The sequence below is a fragment of the Pseudopodoces humilis genome, chromosome 20 (genome assembly GCF_049639895.1).
Source record: "Pseudopodoces humilis isolate 2021_Gansu_Grassland_sample_001 chromosome 20, ASM4963989v1, whole genome shotgun sequence".
Lineage (NCBI taxonomy): Eukaryota > Metazoa > Chordata > Aves > Passeriformes > Paridae > Pseudopodoces > Pseudopodoces humilis.
Window position 1 is genome coordinate 8,499,673 of NC_142219.1, and position 24,220 is coordinate 8,523,892.

At 43.9% G+C, this 24,220-nt stretch overlaps 1 protein-coding gene across 2 annotated transcripts in view; it reads left to right on the forward strand.

The window, feature by feature from the left end:
* The window catches only part of DGCR2 (DiGeorge syndrome critical region gene 2), a 42,595-nt gene extending 24,320 nt beyond the window's left edge, over positions 1-18,275 (forward strand). Inside the window, exons 3-10 of one of the 2 annotated variants that reach the window (XM_014253917.2) lie at positions 3,756-3,881; positions 5,031-5,241; positions 6,245-6,321; positions 8,200-8,376; positions 9,724-9,927; positions 14,271-14,423; positions 14,865-15,101; positions 17,878-18,275. In XM_014253917.2, coding sequence (XP_014109392.1) covers positions 3,756-3,881; positions 5,031-5,241; positions 6,245-6,321; positions 8,200-8,376; positions 9,724-9,927; positions 14,271-14,423; positions 14,865-15,101; positions 17,878-17,900 — 1,208 coding nt within the window. In that variant the 3' untranslated portion in view covers positions 17,901-18,275. Of the gene's footprint in view, positions 1-3,755; positions 3,882-5,030; positions 5,242-6,244; positions 6,322-8,199; positions 8,377-9,723; positions 9,928-14,270; positions 14,424-14,864; positions 15,102-15,925 lie in introns of both variants that reach the window. The other variant, XM_005524400.3, reaches the window with a different exon arrangement.
* Positions 18,276-24,220: the final 5,945 nt, after the last annotated feature.

Below are 24,220 nucleotides of genomic sequence, written 5' to 3' on the forward strand. Positions count from 1 at the left end.
TTCTTAGTACATCTCCTTTTTAAAAGCTAGGTATTAATGATAAAAACCTCTAAGCATTTCCACACCTTTCTTGAGCCCTTCCTGAACTCCTATTTTTTTTACCTTCCCTCGTGATGTTTAAATTATAAGCTGTTTTCTGCCAGTCCATTACCTTGAATAGCACTCAGCACAGCAGGATGCTGTTCTTGCTTGGCATTGATATCCTAGCACAATACAGTTGATAACACACAGCATGGAGCTGCTTGATCTGAGAAGAGTCATTCCTCTCTAGGAGCTTCTGAACTATATTTCCAAATACCGAGGGACAAAACTGGACTTAATCTTGAAGTTCTCTCACCTCTCAAATTACCAGATGGAATTAGAAGCTTTCTAAGCTTTCAGGAGGGAATATGCTGGACAGAAAATTTGAAGCTTAGGAGACAAGGCAGCTTTTATGTAAATGTTCAGAATCTGTGTGTTTAAACAGGAGCAACTCAAATCTTGGTACTAATAAGATATGGCAAGGTCTGGTTGCTTCACAAGCAGTTTAATTTTGGCATCATTTGACATAGTACATCCATCCTTGTGAAGGATTTTGCTTGAGTGACTTGACATGTGTGACACAAGTTTTCCAAAAGGTAGAAGGAGCCGTCAGCATGGCAAACTTCCATTCTGAATTGGTTGCTTCAAGTTTTAAATAACTGAAAATAGCCACAGAATCACCACTGTTGGACAACTTTCTCTTGATGTATAGCCCTATAGTAAGACTATAATTGTGCTGGACTGAATTAGATAGCAACTCTAAATTGGAAGGAGCTGGGTGAATACTAATCGTGACCTGATCCATTGGGAAACAGATTGGAGGATGCCTGTGTTCACCACACTAATATTCGAAGGGTGAAAAAAAATAGTGCCCCATGAGTTCATTTTCTGCACCAACTAGCCAGCAAATGACATTTCTGGAGTAATTATATAAAGTCAAAGAAATAGATCTATATCTTTCTTGGCTAGTGAAAATACCACTGTTGCTGTTATTGCCTGTGGTTGTAGTATTTAGAAGAATAAAGATCTTGGAATATAACTGATTTTCTGAAATGGCATTGCTTTCAGTATATGAAGTGTGCATGTAAGCACTGGAAATGATGGCCTTTTCTTTGTGAAACACTCAAACATGGTTAGGTTCTGATCTTCTGAGTTGTTATCTAAAGACGAGTCCATGGTACTCTATTTTTAAAGATAAAATTATTTGTAAAAAGGAAGTAGGGACAGCAAAGTACATGGAAAATTCTACTGCAGAGTATTGTAAAAGCTAAATAGAAAACCAGTCCAATTACACCTTTGCCACCAGAATCTGCAACAGCTTTTCATGGCAGTCAAGTGACTTAGAGGCTTGTTAGCGTGTCTTTATTGCCCTGGAAAAAGTTGTCATCGATGCTTTTCTTGGGAGACAGATATTCAGGTCAAATAGAAGCAATTTAATATTTGAAGAGCTCCCAGTTTATTAAGCAGCAGACAGCACCGGACTTGAAGAAGTGACTTGTGGTGGATGCTTTGTGCCACTTCAGTCCTGGTTTCTGCAGCGAATCTGCTGACAAGAGCTGATGCTGAGGAAGGAATGAGTTCTGCTTCCTGGGTGCGGACTGATGGAACTCTCTTTGTGTGGGATCTGTGTAGCTATTTTTCAAAGCATCTGACATAAATTCTGTTAATTTATGATGTTAACCTGTGTAACCCTTCCTTAACCTTGCATGTTAAAGCCTGTGAACTTTTGTTTTATTCCTGTGGGAGATAAATTGTTAAGTCCTCGTGGGCGTTCTGTTTAGCTGTGGAGGGTCAGCCATATGGTGCTGCATCTGCTCTCACTTCTGAAAGGGAATTGATTCTTCATGTGTTTGGTTCTGACTGGTTCTTTAGGTTTAGCTGTTACCACTTAATGCCATGGGAAAATAGAGCTCCCCATGCTGAGCTCAGTAGAACTTGATAAAGCATTCCACATTAGTTAGTGTTATTTTTAAAGTCTTGCTATAATTGAAGATTTGATTTTTTAGTGTCTCAGTATCACTCTGAAAATCACAGTGTAAATAGTGCTACTGAACCATTAGGATTAAAAACAGATTCTAAAACTAAAAATAGATTAGCCTTTAAAGTAATAAAAAATCAGTAATCTTCACTGTCAAATTATTTTACCATTTTGTTTCCTTTGAAATGAACACTGTCTGAATTTCTTGGCACTGACTTCTTGCCTGTGATAGATAGCATATTCTTAGATAGCTGCTTTATTCCTGTAAGGCCATGCGAGTGTATTATGCACAGCCATTCCTTAATGGGTGATCTCTGTAGACATGTAATTCCTAGGATAACGTGATAATTAAATAGTCCTTGCTTATCCCATTAACCCAGGGCAAACTCAGTATGCTAGAGCCAGATGAATGCAAAGCGACTCTGCTGTTCCTGAGCTCCAGCTAGGGATTTTTTTTTGCTCATCAGTGCCTACATTTGTTCCAAGGAGTGCACTGTTTGATGTTGGGTCTTGTGGAGGTCTTTCCCCAGGTAATGCACTGAACATCCTGCAACTGTTAAATTACCATGAAATTGCCGTGGACCTCTTGCTTTCCAAAGATAGTCCAAAAAGAGAAGGTTCTATTGACGTGGTTTTGTATATATTTCAAACAGATGTAGTTAAACAAGACTGTTGAGGAAGACTGTGTAGCTTCTTTTATTTGGGATCATGACTTTGTTTGGTTTAGGAAGGCTAAATGGACCTAATCAGCTTTAAAGGAAAATAAGCAAATTTTTTATATAGAAATGAATATCTACATAGTTCTGTGCTGGTTAAACCCTATTACCTTCTATAACATCTAGTAGTAGTAGGTAACTTACAAGTAGGTACTTACAACACTTACACTCTTGGGTTTTTAGTTTTTCTTTTTTTAAGGTTAATCCGTTGTTTCCACAATAATCTTTCTTGGTGCCCATCTCCATTCTTCTCTATGGTTTCTCCCCACTACTGTGCCAGCCTTCCTGCTTAGAAACCTGCCGGTTTTGCTGGCTATGGCCCACCCTGCATTGCCTCCACCTGAATTGGGTGTTCCTTATTTACTCCTGGTAGGCACATGGAGCCCTCTAGTCCCTTTTCTTGAATAACACCTTACACTGTCCTAACTTACTGAATCCAGTTGTCATGTACACCTGTTAACCCTGACACTGAGATGAGGGGGTGTGGGGGTTTATTTCAGAAGTCATCAACTAACTTTTCCTTTAGAAGCTTGAGAGTGAATAAAAAAGCTTCGTTCTTCTGGCTGAAGCTGTGTCTCCTTTCCTGGTTTTAATTACATCCTACATCTCAGAGCATGTGTTGGAAAATGTATTGGAGGAGTTGTCTTATGTCCTTGAACACAGCTGAGGAACAAAGCAGCTGGAGAGTGGGTAGTTCTGTAAACAGGAGCAGATACAATGGGGATGATGCATTTGCTGCAGCAGTTGAAATGATGAGCAGCAGGTCCTGTGTACAATTGCAGGCTGGTGAGAATCTCCCAAAATACTTAGTTTACCCTGCACGACTCATGTAATGGCTTGTTGGTTCTTTTCAGTTGAAGGTATTTCAGTTACCTGCTGAGTAAAATGGCCAAGCTGTTATTGAAGGAACCTGCCACCTTTGCTTACCCGAGTCATGTATCACATATGTCTTGAATTAAAGCCCAGAGAAAGTTTAATAAAATGAAATCTGCCTTTGCTTGCATCTTTCACCACTACTAACTATTCCTCCTGGTCCCCAGGCTTGACAGGGGACCAGCGAACTTACCATGGGAAGGAGAATGTGGACTCAAGGCACAATCGAGGGAGAGGAGGAGAGACCACCCGCTTCCACACCGTCAATGTGGCACAGCCTGTCCGCTTTAGCAGTAAGTTGCAGACTGGAAAATCTGGGCCATCTTTCTGCTAATTAATTTAGAAATTTAGGCTATTTTTAAATGAAAAAGCTCTTGCATAGCTTTTTGACCAAACTTTGACATGTGGTGCTATTTCAAGTGTTTGTGCATTTCTTTTATATCTGTCCTGCATGGTTTATGTAGTAGACCAGGACATGCAAAGAATGCTATGTCCCTATTAATCCTCTTTTTGTGAAAACAGAGTTGCAATTTTCTGTTACAACTCATTGCAGTTACAGAAAACAGAATAAAGAGGCTTGAGATCAGAACTGTGAATTGCAATGAACAGAAAACAGTTTCTGAATTTTAAGTTTCTTAGGTAATGCAAAATTAATAGGGCAGATGCAGGTGCTAAAATCATATTTCACATCTATTTTAAATGTCATCCTCCTGTCCTATGATTCCCTCTGTTAAGAACCCATCACCTCCAGGAATGTCGGTCAAAAGCGCATGGACCTGTTTCATCCAGAAATGCCTCGAGGCTTTTATTTCAAGTTCCCTCAGCTGAGTTGAGAGAAAGCAGAAACAGCAGTTCACACCATCACCTTCTTACTTCCTAAAGATCTGCTTTACAGTGATGCTTTTTCCAAAGCAATCAAGAATTTCCCCAGAGCTTCTGTCATCTTCAGAGATTGACTCTGGGAGCAGGATTATGTGAATACTGTTGAGACTGTTAGAGTAGCTTGAAAACTTCACAATAAGTTTTATGTATTGATAATTACCTAATAGAAAGACACAATCATTAAATTGGCTACCTCTGGGGTTTTTGTACTGCTTGTTTTTGCTTGGATTGATCAAGTTTGTTTTATACAGATGTGCAGGGAAATGTCTTCCGCAGTAGATGGTCAGTCTTAATTTAAAATTTTAAAGGCTGTGACAATGTGATGGAACTTTAGTAGGAGCTTCATCTTTTTAAAAACATGTAAAAAAAATATCAACATTTATCAGAAACTGTAGTAAAGTAAATCTTTAGAGATCTGTAATATGTGCACCTCCTCCTCCAGAGGTGAAGTGTACACACTGTTGTGTGTACACATCCCAGTGATTATTGATTAGGATGCATTATCTTAAAGATCCTAATTTGGGGGGAATGGTTTCCCTTCTATTCTTCATGTTTCCTAGGAAAGTGCCCAACAGGATGGCACCACTATGAGGGCACAGCCAGCTGTTACAAGGTGTATTTAAATGGGGAGAACTACTGGGACGCTGTGCAGACATGTCAGCGGGTGAACGGATCCCTCGCCACCTTCACTGCAGACCAGGAGCTGAGGTTCATCCTGGCACAGGAGTGGGACTTGGAAGAAAAAACATTTGTAAGGAAGGACCAGCGTAGGTGAGTAGGAAGAAAAGGACAAAGATCTCACATTACAAAGAATGGTTTCTGTGTGGTACAAATACTGGTGGTTCAGTTTGTGTAGAAAATCTAATGGCAGAATTGACATCAGGTGAATAACCCAGTATGAATGTGCTGGTTGGCTGATTGGCAATGCACCATCTCCATTTTATGTTTTAATTAATATTAGCAGATAATTCAATTCAGCAGAGTCTCTTTATCAGCAGTCTTCTTACCTTCAGCTTATCTTAGCAATGTACAGGTATTCTTGAACTGTGTCAGGGAAGGTGGATTTAACAATGACTACTGCTGCACTACCTTGTACAGAAATAATTATTTAAATTTTTCAACAAGATTTTGATTTCCATTAAGTTCCTGTAGCTCTAACAGTTGCTCTAAAAGAGCAACTTTGAGATAGGAATAAAGTAAAAAGGTATTTTGAGTTGCACCTACCATGTTTGGGTAGCTTTAGACATTTCATTCTGTTAGTTCACAACAAACAATTCCTTCTTTTTCTACGTGTAGGATTTTTGTCACTCGCGGGCTGCCATGACAGGTCACCAGGAGTGGCTGAGTAATGGTGTATTTCTGTCTCTGGAGAGTTCAGTGGTTTGATCCAGAACAGTCTGACCTAAGTTATTTGTGTTCAGAGATACTTGACTTCTGGATGCTGCTTGTGTGATTTTTGGGTTTGAGATACTGATGTGCTGCCATGACAACAGAATAAGGTGCTGCTTATGAGTAGAAATAAAAGACACAGTCAGTTATAATTTGTAAACCTAGAAAATCACCAAATATTTTATCAAGTATTTTCCTCTGTTCCTCAACTGTAGTCTCTCTACATGGCCAATGTATGGGCCAGAAAGATAAGGAAAAAAGTCATCAGAATGTTTTGAAAGTTAGCTTTTGCATATGAAGACATTAGAAGGTTCTGTGTAATTTAATTTGTTACTGTGGTTTTGGCCTGTATCTTTAGAATGTAATTTAATTTTTTGTTTTGCAGGTTCTGGGTGGGATATCAGTATGTGATCACCAATCGAAATCACTCTCTGGAAGGTCACTGGGAAGTAGCTTATAAAGGTGAGTCTCTCAAATTACTGCTTAGTTCAGTGCCCATGGAAATTGTATTAAAGCATGAATATGATTTGCAAGAACAACATGAATTCTTTCACTGATAGTATTGAAATAGTGTAGGTGAACTGCTTCTCTTTATAGGGCAGAAGTGGAAGAGTTTAATACTAAACACACATCTTATTTTAAAGTTTAAGAAGTTTTATGGGTTTTCACACTGGCATGGAAAGAACATGTGTCAGTTTATTTGGGCTTTCCCCTTGATTAAGCTGAGAGATGGGAAACTACTCTGTAATTTCTCCTTCTTTGTGGTGTTTAGATGAACTGCTGATTCCTGGTTCTAGTATTTGCAGACCAGTGAAGCATGTTTGAAAGTTTTAACTTTTTAGAAATTGGTAGAATTTTATATACTAAAACAGTACACTTGAATTTTGCAGAATTTACACAGATTTTTTCTTTTTAAAGTATCTCAGATAGTTTACTAAAGTTATGTCAGAATTTGCATAATCCCAGAAATATATCTCATTTTATATGAAAAACTGAATATTAATTTGATGGGCATCATTGGCTAAACCCTTTCAATTGCAAAACAAGCAGCTCCCTCTGCTGAAAATACAAAGTTATGCTTCTATGCATTTTATTTTTAGCTAATTCAGTTGAGAGTTTAGTTAAAGTCATCATAGAACTCTTATGTGTACAGTTGCCTGTCTAATTCCTGCACTGGTTTAGGTGATGGAAAGTTTGTAACAGGTGTTTTTTAAAGTATCTGCACTGAGTTCCAGTGTAGCATTTGAAAACTAATCTGAATAGTTTTTTTTCTCATGCATAGTTTGCAGTATCCATGGAAAATCTATAAGAAGAACTTTCCTTTAGGTACAGACACATAATTATGATCAGAATTTTCAAACAGTTTGGTCTTGAAAAATACTTCCTTTGACACATGAATACAAAGATTCTCCTTAAGAGGACCTTTCTTTGCTTTTTGGAAAGCTGACTGCACTGCCATCTGCTGACAGAGTGGTCGCAACAGGGAGGCATGAATTACAGGAAAATCATAACTTTCTCACTAGTTTTATTTAATTTGATGCATTATATAAATTTAAACCTTCTCAGTACTAAATAATCTTCTGTTTTCAAGCTTTATATTCAATAAAGAGATGCCTCTATGAAATAAAGTACATAGTTACATTCAGTAGTTTGTGAAAATTTCTTTTTAGGCTTGTATTGAGGCAGACTGAATTCCTAATACCTGTTTGAAAAGTGATTTAGGGTTCCATAGCTTGAAAATTTTAATTTATTGTTGTGACATGTGGAACATAAGCCCTCCAGAAAATGCCCTCAGTACCTTTTGCACTGTTTGGAGATGATCAGGATGCTGTTTCATGAGTTGAAAGGACCAAACTGCGGATGCCTTGGTGCATCCCCCCCAAGCATGGAAGGGCTCTGTGGGGGCTGCACAGGTGGATGCACATCTTTGGAAGCACTTTGGAGGATGCATGGAGTGTCAGGCACAAGATTGCTGTGTGGGTTCTTGCTCCACTGGTAGCAACTGTGACCAAGCTGAGCGTGGTTTGAGGAGGTGTATAACTATTGTCAGGCAAACCCCCTGGGGCTGTGTGAAGCAGCACTGGTGATGTTGGAGTACCACTTCTCCTGGTTCAGAGTGACAGAATTACCCAGTACTTTGAAAACAGCAGCCTCTTTTCTGTGTGAGTCACCCCTTCCCTCCCAGCTGTTTGCCTTTCCCCAGAGCAGCGTTGCTAATGGGAGCTGAAGCTGGAGGACTCTTTGTATTGGAGTTGTTGTGCATGGAATGAGTGATGTTACAGAGCCTCTCTAGAGCTTTGCATACCCATAGGCTGCTTATGCCAATGTATCTCATTCCAGGCTCTTCAGAAGTGTTTTTACCCCCTGACCCTATCTTTGGTACGGCTATGTCTGAAAAGGAAAACGTTCTTTGTGCTCAGCTCCAGTGTTTCCATTTTCCTACCCTCCGGCACCATGGTTTACACAGCTGGTATGCTGAAAACTGCTATGAGAAATCTTCATTCCTCTGCAAAAGGAGTAAGTCTTAACTGTGTTGTGTGTTTAAATATGCATATAATAAGTAACTGGAAATTTTTTCATTACCCTTTCTAATTTTTGCCCAGTGAATTAGAAAAAAAAGGGTGGAGTTATATTTCTGCTTGTTTTTAATGAAGAAGAGCATCATAATGTGTGGCTGTCACACAGTACAGAGTTTTACAGAAAAATCATTAGGCAGCAGTATCAGCCCCAAAATAAATTTGGGCAAAAAAAGTTTTTTGTTGGTTGGTTTGTTTTTAAAATACCTTATTAGTAAACATTGCTCTGAAGTTATTAATTTTACATTAAAATGAGGAAACGCTTATTTCTGGTTTATATAGAGTATAGCAAATTCTACTAAATTCTTTCCAGTCAGCTTTTAGAACTAGAATGTGAAGATAAGTGGAGGTCACTGACTTAAAGGTGGGAAAAAAAGGCTTTTGTTCTGTATGTTTCATTCTTGTACTCCAAAAACCCTTGATACCAACAGAGGTATTTGCAGTATTATCAGGTAATCTTAAACGTTACCTGATCTAGATGGTGCTTCATTGCATGGAGAAAAGGTGTTTAACTTGAGGGTCATAAAGGGTGCAACTGAGTGCCAGGGAAGTTGTGCGGCCTCTGTCCTCAGAGGTTTTTATGACCAGGTTAGATAAAACCCTGAGCAGCCCATTGGGATGTCATGGCTGACCCTGCTTTGGTCAGAGGTTGAGCTGGAGACCTCCTCAGCTCTCTTCCAGTCTTACCTTCCCTGTGGACCGTGCCAGCTGACCTGTGCATAGGGTGGAGGGGACAGGCCATCCTCCCTGAGCAGTTGTTCCCTCTGCCAGGTCCCAGCACTGTTTGCTCTCTCTGGTTTTGGCACCTGCCTTTAGGTCAGTGGGCAAAATGCAGCTAAACTTCCCTTGCTAGGCAGGGATCAGGATGCTGCTAAGACAGTGGAAGTACTATTGCCTGCCTTTCTTTTTAAGTCCTGGCCTGTTCAAAGGCCTTCAGATTTGGTCTAGAAAAGATCCAGCTTTTCCTAATACCAGGAAAGAGGAAGGGAGCTGCAGCAGGCTTTGGCAGTGAAGGTTAAGCTTCTCAGCCTTCCTCTGTCTTGGAGAGGATGCTTGGAATTATGTCAGTTCCATTAAATACCTAAAATTCACCTTGTCAGTGAGCTGAAAATCGTCTCTGTGTCCCTGGAGACCATCCATTATCTTTCCCACTCCCTGGAGATCCCTTTTCCAAGTTCTTTAATGTGAAGGCCTGGATTTTAACTGGTGGTCTGTTTATGTTTACAAATCACTTAATGCAACAAATTAATCTGGATTCCGTGGTTACTGATGTGCTTTTCTTTCCTAGGCCAGACTTGTGTTGATATCAAAGACAACATTGTTGATGAAGGCTACTATTTCACTCCCAAAGGGAATGATCCCTGTTTGAGCTGCACGTGTCACAACGGTGAACCTGAGATGTGTGTGGCTGCTCTGTGTGAGCGGCCCCAGGGCTGTCAGCAGTATCGCAAGGACCCCAAGGAGTGCTGCAAATTTACCTGCTTAGACCCAGGTAAGACTCTATTGTTACAGTTTTGTCAGTAAAAAGTAGTTGAGTGCTCAACTTGGGTATCTTTGGGTATAGCTTTGTTTGAAACAGCACATCCTTGCAGTGCCTCTACATTGCTGGGTACAACCACCCCGTGGGGAAAGGTCTCAAATCATGAGAAAGGAAACACTTCAGGCTGTGGCTGGTAAAAATGAGTTATCCCTGATGCTTCTTAGAAAGGAGAAGCAGTAGTTTATTTTCAGTTTGGAGAGAGATAATAGTGTGGGTTTTTAGTAGAGCATCTGGTACATTTCCTTTGTCATGTTTAGTTGTCATGAAAACAAAGCACTTTTCTCTTGAGCATTAATTAAGCATCTTTTTCTGGTGATGAGCATATTTATGTGTGTGGAAGTTTTCATGCAGGGATCATGTGGGAAGCAGAGTTTTAAAATTATATAGAGTTTCAATAATAATCAGGACCTGCAATCTTGGTTATTTGATTTGGCATATCAGTGCAAGTTTTTGTTTCAGATCAATCAAGTCAATGAAGTTGACTTTGAACTGTTTGTCAGTCACTGTTTTGGGGTGCAGATTTTGGGGAGGTTATTTTCCTGTACAGAAAGGAAATGTAGCTTACTTGGAGTTTATTGTGAGGGTGGTCAGATGCTGGAGCATATTGACTGTGGAATCACCTGTGCAGATATTCGGTGTCTTATTGGACTCTGTCCTGCACAACCTGCTCTAGGTGATGCTGCTTGAACAGGGGTTGGACTAGGTGATCTCAGGATGTTCCCTTTAACCATTTTGTGATACTGTGTTTTTTGATATTTGAAAAGAACCTAATCTAATCTGAGTGCATTAAGAAGCTGTTGTTCTGAACTCCTCTAGAAAACAGAGAAGGTCAACTCTTCCTATCAGATGCTTCTATTTCAATCTGTTACAAATAAAGGGGTGCTTATTGTGTTCCAAATTTGCAGTCTTACTTTTCCTAACTAGAGAAATTAATCATTAAAGGCCACTGGCTCTCCTTGTGTCGCGTTTGTTCTGATGGTTAAGCTTAACAGATGTTTGCAGCAAGTGTGGTAGGTCTGTCAGTGAAAGAGTGGGGAAAAGCAGGAGTCTTCCTCCCACTCTTATCAGCTGAGTTAAGACTTAGGCTTCACTTTTTTTATCTTCAGGAACAGTGTCAGCAAAGCATCACCCAGCAGACAGGATAAGATGACCTGGGATAACCTCGTGTCGTGTTCTTTAATCCTTGTTTATTGCTGTGGATCTTAACTATTTCATGAATACTGATTTGAAGAGTGTATTTTACCACATCCTTTCTCATCCTTAAGCTCTTTTCCTGTATTGATGCTAAATGAGACTGCTTCATTATACTCTTGCTTGAAGTGTTCTGGTGGATTTTTCAGTAACTTAATTTTTTAGAGAGGAATTATCAAGCAGTCATCCAACTTCTTTCATCATGCAGTTACTTTAGCTAGTGATAAACACTGAAAATTTTAAATTAAATATTTCAGTTTTCCTTCTGGGTGGTTATAAATGACTATTCCAGATGACAAAAATTAATTAATTACTTTCTTTAATCAGCATGTATTTATCTCCATCCAATTCTTTCATGTATCTTCCCTAAGTTCTGTTGCAAAGGAAAGAAAACAGTTTACTAATCAACAGTAAGTAAATTAATCACCCAGGGAGAGACCTGGGGGAAATAAATCCTGCTGTTTGGTTTGGCAGGTAATCAGCTCTTGCAGAGTGAGTGGGTGAGCAATGATTACAAGTGGTAACAAATATTACTCAAGGACTTGTTAGTAGGGGGATTTTTCAGAGGTAGGAGTAAGCTGAGCAGTCACAGCTATAGTAGTTTCAAAGATGCTTCTCCTCACTTAGCCAAAGATAAATAGCAGAGGAATATTTTGAAACCAAGGTAGTCTGTATATTGCTGCTCTGTGTTGTGGTAGAAAATAATTTTTCTGTTGTGGCTCTTGTTTAGACAGACCTACAACTGTGAAAAAGTAGTAGAAGAAATAGAATACTTGGAAAGAGCTAATGTGCCAAAGCTTTTCTAGTGACTGAATTGGTGCAGTTACAGGGCACTACTATACTGAGGGTAAAAACAAGTTTTCTGAAATAATTTGTTTTGTATTTATGTGGGCTTCAGGTGTCTTTGCTGGTCTCAATCCCTCCCTAGAGTCCATGCCCACTTCCTGCCTCTCATTCTTGCACCTGCACTGTACTGTGATGTGGTTTTTCCTCACAGAAAAGTGCTGCCCTATCTCCACCTGACCTCCTTTCTCCAGACAAATCTTGTTCTTTCTCATGGCATGTTAATACCAGTAGTCCTTGGTTATTAACAACAGTTCTCCTCTGTTATTACTAACAGTCCTTGGTTGGCTCCACAGCCACCTGTTGTTGGCGTTTGAGACATACACGTGAGTGTATCCCCTTATCTGGGAACTGAGAGATCAAAAGGATCTCACTCTGGACTGCTGTTTATAGAGTCACAAGAGAATGGGCTCTAGTTGTAGTAATTTTCCATCCTGGCTACATTTGGAGTCAGTAACTTTCTTTGAAGGTGCAATAACAAAAATACCACTCCAAGTAGATTGTTATTCAGGCAAGAAAAAATAGTTTCCAGGGCTGTCTATTAAAAGAAAGGTGTTCATTAGACACCTGTTAGTTCCTGGGAACAGACAGTGTTTCTGCTAAGCTCAGGAGGGTTTAGTCCAAGTGCAGCTCATCAAGGCTGAAGTCCAATGAGCATTTCTCAGACCATAGGGCAGCCTGCAGAGGGGGGATGCACCATCAGAATCCATCCCACAACTAAAGTCAGCTTCTCTGGCCCTCTGCACCTACATGGATATTTTACTAAAAGCACTTCATTGTTACTGACAGCCTTGACTGTTCTACACTGATCATGGAGTCAGCATTGCCATAAGATGGAGGAGTGCAGGGGCAGGTCTGTGGTGTTCAGGAGGCTGTGCTGGTTGGGAGGTGTGTGACTGCAGCACTTGAAGCTCTGTCAGCGATAGTTGCTAAAAGGTTTGACAGCACCCAGGCTTTTGTGCTGCACAGCCGGATCTGAGAGGGTGTAATGTTCGAGCTTTATGCGTAGTGCACTATTAAATGAATTCCTTGTTGCCAAGAAGGCGTTACATAATGAATGCCAGCCTGTTAGCCATGTACTGGAACAATATAAATGAGGTGGATTCTTCTGTTACTAGCATGTGTAGCAACTAATACTTAATTTTTTTGCGAGGCTTTTAGCCTTCTTTTATAAGGAAACTTTGATAAAGCTTCAGTTGCTGGTAGTGGAAGGGAAAGTATGGAGGGAGCTCTTGCAGCTGGAGTGGGTGTAGGAAAGAGGTGGCCAGGACCTGGCTGGTTCCTCTGGGAAGTGGCCCTGCAGTGACTGGGAAGAGGGGCCATCCCTGCTAGTGCTTTTGTCCTGCAGCAGCAGGTGGCCACGTTCTGAGGCCACCCCATCTGTTTCTTACCCACCCCTAACCTGGGTGTGTTTCTCATTCAGAACTCTTTAATGGGAAATGGGTGCAAAGAACACAGTACATCATCTTTAGGTCATTTTTCTTTGTGTAGAGTACCTGTGTGTGCTTGTGTTGCTTAAGCATAACCAAGTGTGATTAGTTGAATTGTGAAAAATGAATGTCTCTTGTGCCTGGTGCACAAGGAGTACAGTGGTAGTTTGTTCACAGCAGCCTTCCCAATGTGGATCTGGTTAGCAATGGGATTACTCCAAGTTCTGAGCTCCTGGGTCTGCTTCTTGTTCTGCCACTTGCTTTTAGTATGACTCTAGGAAAAGGTTTCCCATTCACCTTAATCTCTTCAGTTCCTGAGTGATAATTACCATGTTCCTATCACTTAGTGGTGCTAACCAATGTACTGGTGTCATGTGGAATTTAGATTGTCATTGTCACCCATATGTGACTATGTTCAGAGATTTTTTTAGTGGAAATGGGAGTGTAAGGCTATTCAGAAGTTAGATAGTGTATAGATATGCCAGTTCTCAAGCCTTTTCCTCTTTAGTATAATATCATCAGCCATACAAGGGAAACAAGTGGATGTGCAAAATCTTTCTTTTTTCCAGTTTTTGGAGGCCTGAAGCCTTCAACGTTTTTCCCCTTTGCCTGAGGAAGATATTCTTAGAAACTTTCAGATCTTCTTGCAGTAAAAAGATAAATCACCTGATGATTCATGATTTTCTTTTAAATTTGAAACATGGAGAAGTGTTAAACCAGGCTAATGAATCTCCACTCTACGTTTATCTCTCCGTTACTGACAGAAGAACATCAAGAAAAGTGAATCTTGAACAAAAATAACAGGCTGTTTTTATATGTTTTATGTAACAGATGGCAACAGCCTGTTTGACTCAATGGCCGGTGGAATGCGCCTGATTGTGAGCTGCATCTCCTCCTTCCTCATCCTCTCTCTGCTGCTCTTCATGGTCCATCGGCTGCGCCAGAGGCGGAGAGAGCGCATAGAGTCTTTGATTGGAGCAAATTGTGAGTATCAGCTCTCACCTTGTGCTTATTATTGACACATTGGTGCATGTAAAAGGGAGAAATGTCACTGTCTTGCTTGACTGTGCCTGTGTCTTGGTGGGCTCTTCAAACTTGAACTTTCGTAGTGGATAATGGAAAAATATTTGAGTTTGTATGTCGTCCTAATCTGAGATATCTTCTGTGGGAACAGTAGTCTGTAGTTTGAAGAGGTTAGAGTCAAATTTAGATGTGATGCAGGACAAATAGACTGGGAGCAGGTGGGCCTGGGTATTGTGTAATTGCAGCAAGTTGACTTGGATGGGTTATGTAGACTTTTCTAGGTCTCCAGGAGACATGAGTTCCTGAGGTGTGAAAAGTGGAAAACAGTGCTGAGATCTGACTTAAACTGAAGAAGACAGCACGAGATAAAGTCACTTACTCCTTGCCCTTCTCTTGAAATAGTGCACCATTTCAACTTGGGCCGCAGGATGCCTGGATTTGATTATGGTCCCGATGGTTTTGGAACTGGCCTTACTCCACTGCATCTTTCAGACGATGGGGAAGGTGGAGCATTTCATTTTCACGATCCCCCTCCACCCTATACTGCTTACAAGTACCCAGATATTCAACATCCTGATGACCCACCTCCTCCTTACGAGGCTTCTGTCAATCCAGACAGCATCCTTTGTTCCACTCCAGGTATGCAGGCAATAATTTCTCTTTTCTCTCACTTTTTCATTTTGGCTACAGGATATATATATATATATATATATATATATATATATATATATATATATTTTAAAGCTATAATCATGTGTTTTAACAATTGTGATGGGAAAAGACATTTTACCAAAAAAAATCTCCAATTTCTGTGATGGAAAAGTCTTTTGTTAAAATGTATCATTAAGCTTTGTTTTTCTCAAAGGCTCTTTGAATCACCTAATTTAGCAGTGGAATCCAATCTGTAAGCAGTTTACCTCTTAAACCTTACCTATTTTTGAGTCTTACCTTGGATGGATTAGCTGGTTACCTTTTTCCTACCATGCTGATACCATTTTTGGCCTTTTGAAGATAGGTTGATTGAGTTTGGTATTAAGAAGTAGAACAAATGTCAAGTACAAGAGATTTTGGATAAAATGTATCCAGCCTCTTCTCTCCTCTCTTCTTCCCCCACCCACATCCCCCCAAAATTGACCAAAAATACCACTTTCTAATGATTCACCCAGTGCTCTTCAGTTTTGCAGCTGTGATATTCACATACTGTAGAAATCATTCCAATTTGGGATTTTATGGCAGCATATTTCACAGGATAAGTGAGCCTGATTAGTGCAAGCATCTTATTTATATGTCAAAGTTTTATTTTTGTTACACAATTTTCCTCTTTTGCAGTCTCATCTTGTTGTGCATTAGCACAAAACCAGGAAAAACTCAGAGCTTCCAGAAATACAGATGATAAACCTGTTTGGGAACGTGAAATGATAAACTTTACGTTCTGATTCTGCTTGTTTTTTCGTCCTTTGCAGATGGAGTTCTTTCTCAGGCTGTGCAAAGCAGTCCTCCATCACTAGGAAACTGTGATGTATCCCCACAGCTTACAGAGGGATCGCTTCCTCCCTCAGTTGGTCCCTCTCCAGTGGAGCTGGAAGACTCTGCTGACAGCAGCACCTTTCTTGTCCCTCCTGACACACCCATAAATGAAAACACCCCAGCAGAAACTTTGACAGGCAGCCGTCACAGTCACTGTTCCCTCAACACCATTGTATAGAGGAGTGAAACGCCCAGCACCGCTCAGAGTTCTAGCAGCTGTTTGCACAGACAAACACTAATCCGTGGCTTGAACTTCAGAAGGAATCTCCACTTTGTTTTTCAAACACTGCTTTTATGTTCTAGATTAGGATCGTGCCTCTCGTTTTTTGGCTGTCGTTATTCATTCACTAATCAATTTGTCCTGTAAATATGGATTGTACAACTGCTCTTTTTTTCCATTGTATATGGAAAGGAGAGCAGAGAATTCCTTTGACTTCTGAGGAGGTGAGAAGTATGGGTAGTTTGGGTTGTTTTTTTCTTTTTCCTTAACCTGAGAGGAATCAAAATCTACATCACAGAAAAGCTGCTTGGATTTGGCTGGATACCACTGGACCCAGGAAACAGACAACAGAAAAGAAGGGTGGGGCAATCCTTGTTCAAGCAGAGAAGATGGAGCTGCAGGGGAGGGGGGCTGGGGGCCTGTTTTATGGAGTGGGACACATCCATCAAGAGTTACACTGTGTAAAACACTTGGGGTTTTGATCTGCCTTGATCAGAGCACCAGAGGAACTGGAATGTGTACACAAATGTGTGGCAAGTGGGTACTGAGAAAATCAGGATTTGTAATTAGTTATTTGTTGTCAGTAACTGCAAAACCTCATATTGTTGGATAAACTTCTGGCCCATGAAGAAAACTGGGTCTGTGTGATGTCCTTTTGGTAGAACCCTCACATATGTTAGGAAGTACTTTAGGTAAGAGATGAGGAGCTTTGTTGCAGCCTGAGTTCACTGTATGAAGCCCCTGTTTGTTCCAATCCCATAAGGAAGATTGAAGTATTTTCTTTCTAGTTCAACTTCTTTACAGTGAATGGTTGCACAAAACTGGCCTGGATAAAAGACCACTGTTCTTGCTTTACTTATTGCATGCTATATTTAGCATGTGTGTTCCCTCCCCTTCATTTCACTTCCTTACGGTCCTACAAATACCACTTAAAAATGGTGATCAACATGTACTGTAGGTGATGTTTGATTCTAATTGGACACCTGTTCCTTATCTCAGTCCCATAAATAGCCAACCCTGTTCTAGAGATTTCCCCCGTGCCCCCCAAACCATTTATCCAGGTCCCACAAGGGGTTATAATGAGGTTAGTGTACTTAAATCAATAAAGCAGTTTGCTGCAGTCTGATATGTCATCTTAAGTTTCCCCCTCGTATTGAACTCTTTAAGCTAAGTTAATTTACAGATGGCAAAGATTCATTCAATCCCTCATGAAACCCAAAGTCAAACACTTGGTTTTGATAATGAGTACAAAATAATCTTTACAGGCAATTTTAAATTTAAGTTTCAGTGTACAAATAGTTTACCCTTTTCTCCCATCCTCCCATTGCCTCTGCTTCTCCTTGACTTACTGTAACAGTCAGCAGATGAGATGAATTTTAAGGAATTTGTAAAGAATGCCTCTTGTGAGTGGTCTCCTGTTACCTTATGAAGGGTACAAGCCTAGAGGGACAGGAAGAAAACACTGCATGGGGGTGTGTATGTGATCTATTTTTCTAATAATGATGAGAAATCATACTTGTATGACAAATCCTAACCCACTGTTGTGCTTTCCCAGTGCAGCTGACTCTTTCCCCATGGAATATGCTGCTACTTTCTATTCCCTGTCTTGCCTATAGGCTTATACTGTACTTGGGGATTGGTCTTGACAATTCAACTCGTTTTGCACAGGAAACTGTGAGTTTTGTTATTGAGGTCGTATCTGGTGTCTCGACATGCAGACACTTGCAAACAGCCCTGACTCCATCGGAGAGCGTGAATCACAGTTCTGGGGAGCGCTGCTGGCACACGAGTGGGAGGAAGCACTGGTAGAAGCCTCTCCTGGAGCCGTTCCACCGCCCCATCCTGCTCTCTGCTGTGCCTGGCTCCAGCAGCAGTGGTATGAAACGAGAGGAGCAGTTCTCCACCCTGTGGCATCTCTGACCGACTCCTCCTCCGAGTTCCAAGTCCTGGTCTAATGAAGTGGATGGATAGCAGTAGTCAGAACCATGCATACAAATTATTGAGCATTTCTGAAGTATGAAAATAAAGCGGGTTTTGTGCGTTTTTGAGCACATTCATACGTTTTATACATTGTATGTACTGATTTTTCTTTAGTTTTATAGGTACGAATGCGTGTGTGCGTGTGTGTGTTTCTGGGTGGTGATATATATATACACACACATATATATATATCTCTATACATACTGTAGGCAGTAACCTTTGTGCTGCGTCCAGCTAGGTGAAGCTAAGCACTGAGATAGAAATTAGGCTCTAGGGTTAATACTTCTCTCGAGCTGGCTACACTCTTGTAGCACAGGCTGTGATAGTGTACATTTAAATAGGATGCAAAGTCTATGCTACTACAATCTGTTCCTGAAAAATACTTTGTTAGCAGCGCAAAATAGAAAGTTTCCAATTTCTTTTGAAGCCAGATGGAATATTTGTTCTTTGTAGTATCTTAACGCAATAACAAAAAGCCTTTTGGCTTGGTTCAGTCTCTGAAGCTGTATTTTGTGGCTGAGGTGAACAGATACCTTACCTCACACTTCTCCTAATACTGCGGGAATCTGTTCAATATTTTTGTATTTTACTTTTGGTTCTGTGGTGAATTTTATTTGCAAATAAGCTCTGTTACAACTGGCAACTTCATTGTGGCTCCTGGTTGTAGCTATTCCAAATGGAGGCTTCTTTATAGAAGCCTCAGTGTGATATTTTCCCCATTGCTTCTGAGCCTTTCCCACTTGTATATTGGCAGGAGGCTGCTATTTTCTCTGTTTTCCCCTATCCTTCTTCATCTTAACTGTAAACAAGGGAAATTCTGCCTTGAATGGAGCAGCTCACTAAGTACAGCTCATTTACCTCTTGGTGAGCTTTTAATTTGGCAATAAAATTGTCATTCCCCCCCCCCCCCTTTTTAATGTAGCTTTTTCACATTGAGTACTTCCTCTTGAAGTAAGAGCCTTTGTAGCAGAAAATGTCCCAGGTACTCAGACTGCTGGACCAACTGGGGAAGAGTTAGGTTTTCTTGACAACAGTAGAGTCCTCAGCAAACCTTCCTTGCCCTTGGCCAGGTGACTGGTGGGCAGTTTGTCCCAAGGGCCGGTGACAGAGGGTTGGTGCTTGCCCAAGGAAAACCTCTCTGGTTTGATTGCCATTAGATTGATGAGATCTTTGGAGTTACTTTCTGCATTGATTTTTTTCCTCACTGCCATTCACATTTCTGGATGTTTTTCTTAACAACTGGTACATTCTAAACATCCCTGCAGCCCCAGCAGGGAGATGGCATTGCCACATGGTTTCCAGCAGCCCAGGCTGTATTTTTCTTGGGATGCCCTTGACCGCAGTCATTGCAAAGTCCCAGCGCTTGGTTCCGTGCCGGGCTGGTCTTGTCCCACTGTGGCCTCGGACAAAGCTGCTCCTCAGCTTCCCTGTACTGTGGTGCCATATCGAGGTCTCTGCTGTTCCCTGAGAGCAGCCCCAGACACTCTGGTTTGTCAGTGATCCCCATCCACAGTCTCACAGCAGCCTCTGGCTCTGTACTGGGTGAGTTTGAAGTGTTACAGGGGCGGTGGGTTCTGTTGTGCAGGATCAGCACCATCATTCACATGTGCAAGGAGCTTGTCTCTGTCATGTTCAGTCCTGTTTAGTTTGAGCTTCAGACTCTTCCTGTAGCTGTGCACAGCAGGACACTGATCTAGATGAAAAATGAAGTAGCTGGACATTTTTTTTCTGAAGGCTGAATCTTCGAGTCGGTGGCTGCTCTGCCTCCATAGGTGTTGTGGGGTGCTGGCCTGTTTGAGTACTTGGGAAGAAAATGTTTTTTCTGACCAGTAATTATTACCATTCTTTCTCATCTCATGTTAAATAAATTTGAACCTGGTACTTAAAGATGGTTTTATCTTTCAGATGTGACTTCTCAGTGGCAAAACACTGATGTTTTAATGTTGCCTCGTACAATCCATAATGTGCGTCTCCTTTCTTCAGTTGCTGAAACGTCTTTTTTCTCCCTAGCTAAGGAACATGTAATAAGCAAAAAATTTTTAAATTTCCCTTGCAAGCTGGGAGCTGGACTGTAAAATTAGAGTAGTTGAGTGTAGAGGAGGTGAATCGAAGTTCATGTTTGTTTCTCATGTTCCCCAGTCCCAAGTGAAATAGGTGTTTCCTTGGAATAGATGCTTTCAGTGATGAAGATGCTCTTCCCCCTAACAAGAGTCAGCATTGCCTGCCTGCTACGGTACCACATAGCTTTAATTTTCTAGTATGTGCCCCTCGAGTGTTGAGTGGGTCAGGGTTGATGGCAGCAGAGGTGGCTGTGCTGCACCATCCCTGTGCTGGGCTGAGGGCGCCTGGGAGGCTGTGAGAGAATGAGACACTGCTTTTTACCTTCCTCTGGAAAATAATTTTAGCCAGCGCTGCACTTGCAGGCTTCTCCTGTGTAGTTGGTTTGTGACTGGACTTAACTGTGGCAGTGTATAAAAGATTTTGATATTCTGTGAAATACCATGTAGAATTTAAATTTGATACTATAATAATTGAGTCCCTGTGACACTGGTTTTTGTTTTAACTTCTTTGGGGTTGGCACTAATCTCTTTTTTTTTTTTTCCTTTTTCAAGATGCTGTGAGAAACATTTCATCTAAATGCCAAATAAATTGTGTTCTGTAAGAGAAATGTTGTGCTCCAATGTCTCCTGATTTCTGCATTGATGTGGTTCCCCAGCATTGTGAAGGAGGGTTTTGTTAAATCACGCTTCTGAGCTGTGATCTTGCAAGAAGATCGATAGATGCATTTAACTTTGAGCAGGTAGTCTGCCAGAGTTCCTGTGTGTACAGGTTCCAGTGGGATTCGCCTTTATTAGTGCAATTTCAGGAAAGTCTTGGGTTTATACCCAAGAAAATGAAGTGCAGCGTATTCCTGGTGCCCTCCCCAAAGCCATGGGAAGCTGCTGCTGGCAGGGGCAGGGGGTTCTGCAGAATGGAAAGGCTGGTCCAGACTCCCAGCTCCCCGTTTCGGGCTCTCTGTGTGCTGCGGGGCTGGGCCGTGCCCGCGGGCGGCCCCAGGTTCATCGCCGAGGGGCCGGGGAAGGCTCTGCTCCCCCATCCCTGCGCCTGCAGAGGGCACCGCAGCCGCTCCGTGGAGCTGAGCAGCACAGCTGCAGAGCTCCAGCCGAGGGCTGCTGCTCCCGGGGGGACTCGCATCTCTCCGGAGCGGCTGCCAGATGTCCCGAGCTCTTGGAGGGGCTCAGTCTGGTCTGGAACCCCGTGGTGCTGTGCTGCTGCTGGGAGATCTCGGGCAGATACGACTTGCCCTTGTGCCCTGCCCCTCGCCTGGGGACAGGACAGTTCCTGTAGGGAGCAGCATGGATTGTCTGGAGCACGGCCCCAGCCCTCGGAGCTCCCCTCGCCACCCTGCCCCGGGACACTCGTGTCCAGGGGCAGCTGTCGCTGTTGACCCTCGGGTGCTGTGTCAGGGCACTGCTGGGCAGCCTCCCGCTGCAAGCTCTTAGCAGCTTAAAATGCGTTTTTCCGAGAGGGTGATGAGCAGCTGTGCTCAGCACGGCGTGTCCGGGGCGCTCGGGCCCGGGGGGAGCGTGTCAGACCCGCGGCGGGGCCGAGCGCTGGCAGCGCCCCCGGCGTGCCAGGCCGCGGGGGGGGAGATGTCGCTGTCCCCGGCGGCGGTGGGAGCGTGCGATGAATGGAGGGGCTGTGCAGCGGCGAGTGGCCGGAGCGCATCTGCCGGCCACAGTGCCTCCTTTGTGCCTCTCCTGCTGCCCCTCCCCGCCCCGCTCCCGGCTTTCTTCTGGGCTTGCACCGGCTTATTATGGGGATCAAAGATCAGGGTATTTACTGCCTGTGAACTTCGCCTCTCTGAATGCCCGCCTCTCTTCATGCACCCATCCCTGTGTGATGCGAACCACACTCTGGAGGTTCGAGCCTTGCTCTTGTCACTGTCCCTGTCAGCCTGGGTCCCTGGCCAGGCTCCCGGGCAGGATTTACCTCCAGGAGCTGCTGGCACCTCTGCTGTGTGCTGGCACAGGGCTTTGCTGACGGTGCACGTGGTGGGGGTTCCCACCGGGGTGGCACACGACCAATCGATGGCTGCAGCTTAAGTAACTATTTTTATCTTTCAATGATATTTTTCCCATTATCATGGCTCTTGCTCTTGGAGCTGTGACTACGCGTGTCTGCGGGGACCTCGCCACCTCCTGGATCGGTGGCAGCAGGCTGATGGACGTGGTGTTGCCCTATGAGGACGAAAAAGCTGCAGGATCAGCTGTGAGCTCACCACCACCACCACCACCAGCACGTCAGTAAGGCCGGCAATTTCAAGGCTTGATCTGGTTCCTATAGAAACTGGAGGTTGCTCCTGCCTGGCACGGGTGGCAGCAGCCCGCCGTGCACCCTAGGGAGCAGTGGGGATGGGTGGGAGCAGGGTATGACACAGGTGCTTCCACCGCCTTTCCACACGCCTTGTAGATCCCACTGCTTCCTCACTCTGCTCCCGCTTCTTGTCGGGGCTGTGTTGAGCCCCACACACACCGCTCTTGCCCCTCTTGCTAAAAATCACCACTAGAGAAGCCTGAAAACCTAAAAACATGTCCGTGGGGCAAAGAGTGTCATCTTCCGACCCCAAGAGCCTTGGGCTTCTCCCCCCTTCCTGGCAATATGGGCCGTCCCTCTGTGGGCGTGTAGGAAGAGGAATTACTTGGTGGGCTCATGTTTCCAAGGGAGGTTTCCATACCGTGAGTGGCCGAACAGCTCCTCTCTGTCTCGGCAGCAATCGGCCGCAGGCTGCAGAGCTGGTGCGACCCCTCTGCCGCACCTGCCCGCCCTTTGCGGCTCTCTCCGGAAGGATGAGCGCAGTTCTCTGCAGACTACCTCATCCCTGGAGCAGGGGCCAAGTGTCAGCCACGGCACAGATCCAGCCCAGGGGACACCTGTGCTGCCGCCCTCCTTCTGTACCCTGCACCGGGGCCCAAACGCGGCTCGGTGCTGCCCAGGCACTGCCTGGGGCTGCTGCTCCCTGGGGGGAGGAAGGTGTCCCAAAGAATCCCTGCTGAGGATGAGCCCGTTGTAGCACCTGGCAGCCCAGCAGCTCTGCTGAGGCAGGGCCCGTCCCTGGCCAAGCCGGCAGCAGGAGGCTGATTCCCGCTGCCCGAGCGCTGCTGCCGGCTTTCTTCATCCTGGCAGTGACTCGCGGCCAGGGCCAAGAGCCGGCGAGGGGAGCTGCGGGCTGGGCCCCTTGGCCTCCTTTCCTCTGCTGAGTGAGGATGGCAGGGATATTTAAGGGGAATGTGATAACACCACGCTCCTGTGTTCTCACCCCCTTCCTACCTGCCTGTTTGCTGAGCTCCTGGCTCCTGTGGGACCTGCCCAGACAGGTGCAATGGGATGGCGTATGTGCTGAGGAGCTGAACAGCTGCCTCCACCAGCATGGGATGCCTGCACCGGGCTCCGGTGCTGCTCGGATGGGTGAGCAAGGCTTGTGCCCCAGCACTGCCCCCCTACACTGGCCAGCCCGTGGCTGTGAAAGTGTGAGCCAGGGCGGCCTTGTGCCCGCTGGAGAGGAAAGGGCTGGATCCTGCCCCAGCACTGCGTGCCTGTGAAGGCCGCCTGGGCTTCCAGAGGTGCTCGCCGGGTTTTGTGCAGAGAGGGGCCTGTGCTTGCAGGCGTGAGTTGGGTTTGGCCTGCGGGACCCCATGGCACCGCCTGCCCCATCAGGTGGGAACCTCCACGCTCGGACAGGGGAGATGCGGGACCCGCTGCTGGCTGGAGACTTCCCAAAGCTAGGGGGAGGGTATGTCCCACAGCCTGTGTCTGCAAGGAATGGGGAGGGGATGGGCCAAAGCTGCTGTCCCCAGCCCGTTCCTCCTCCTGGCAGGCCCCTGAAGTCCATCTGTAGTCCCACGCACTGTGCGGGGGCGGGATGGGGCACAGCGGGGATGCTGCCCACCTCCAGCTTTGGGCATGGAGAGCGGGACGGTACCGGGTGGGAGCGGGGCGGGGAGCGCAGCACCCGTGGGCTCCGCCAGCC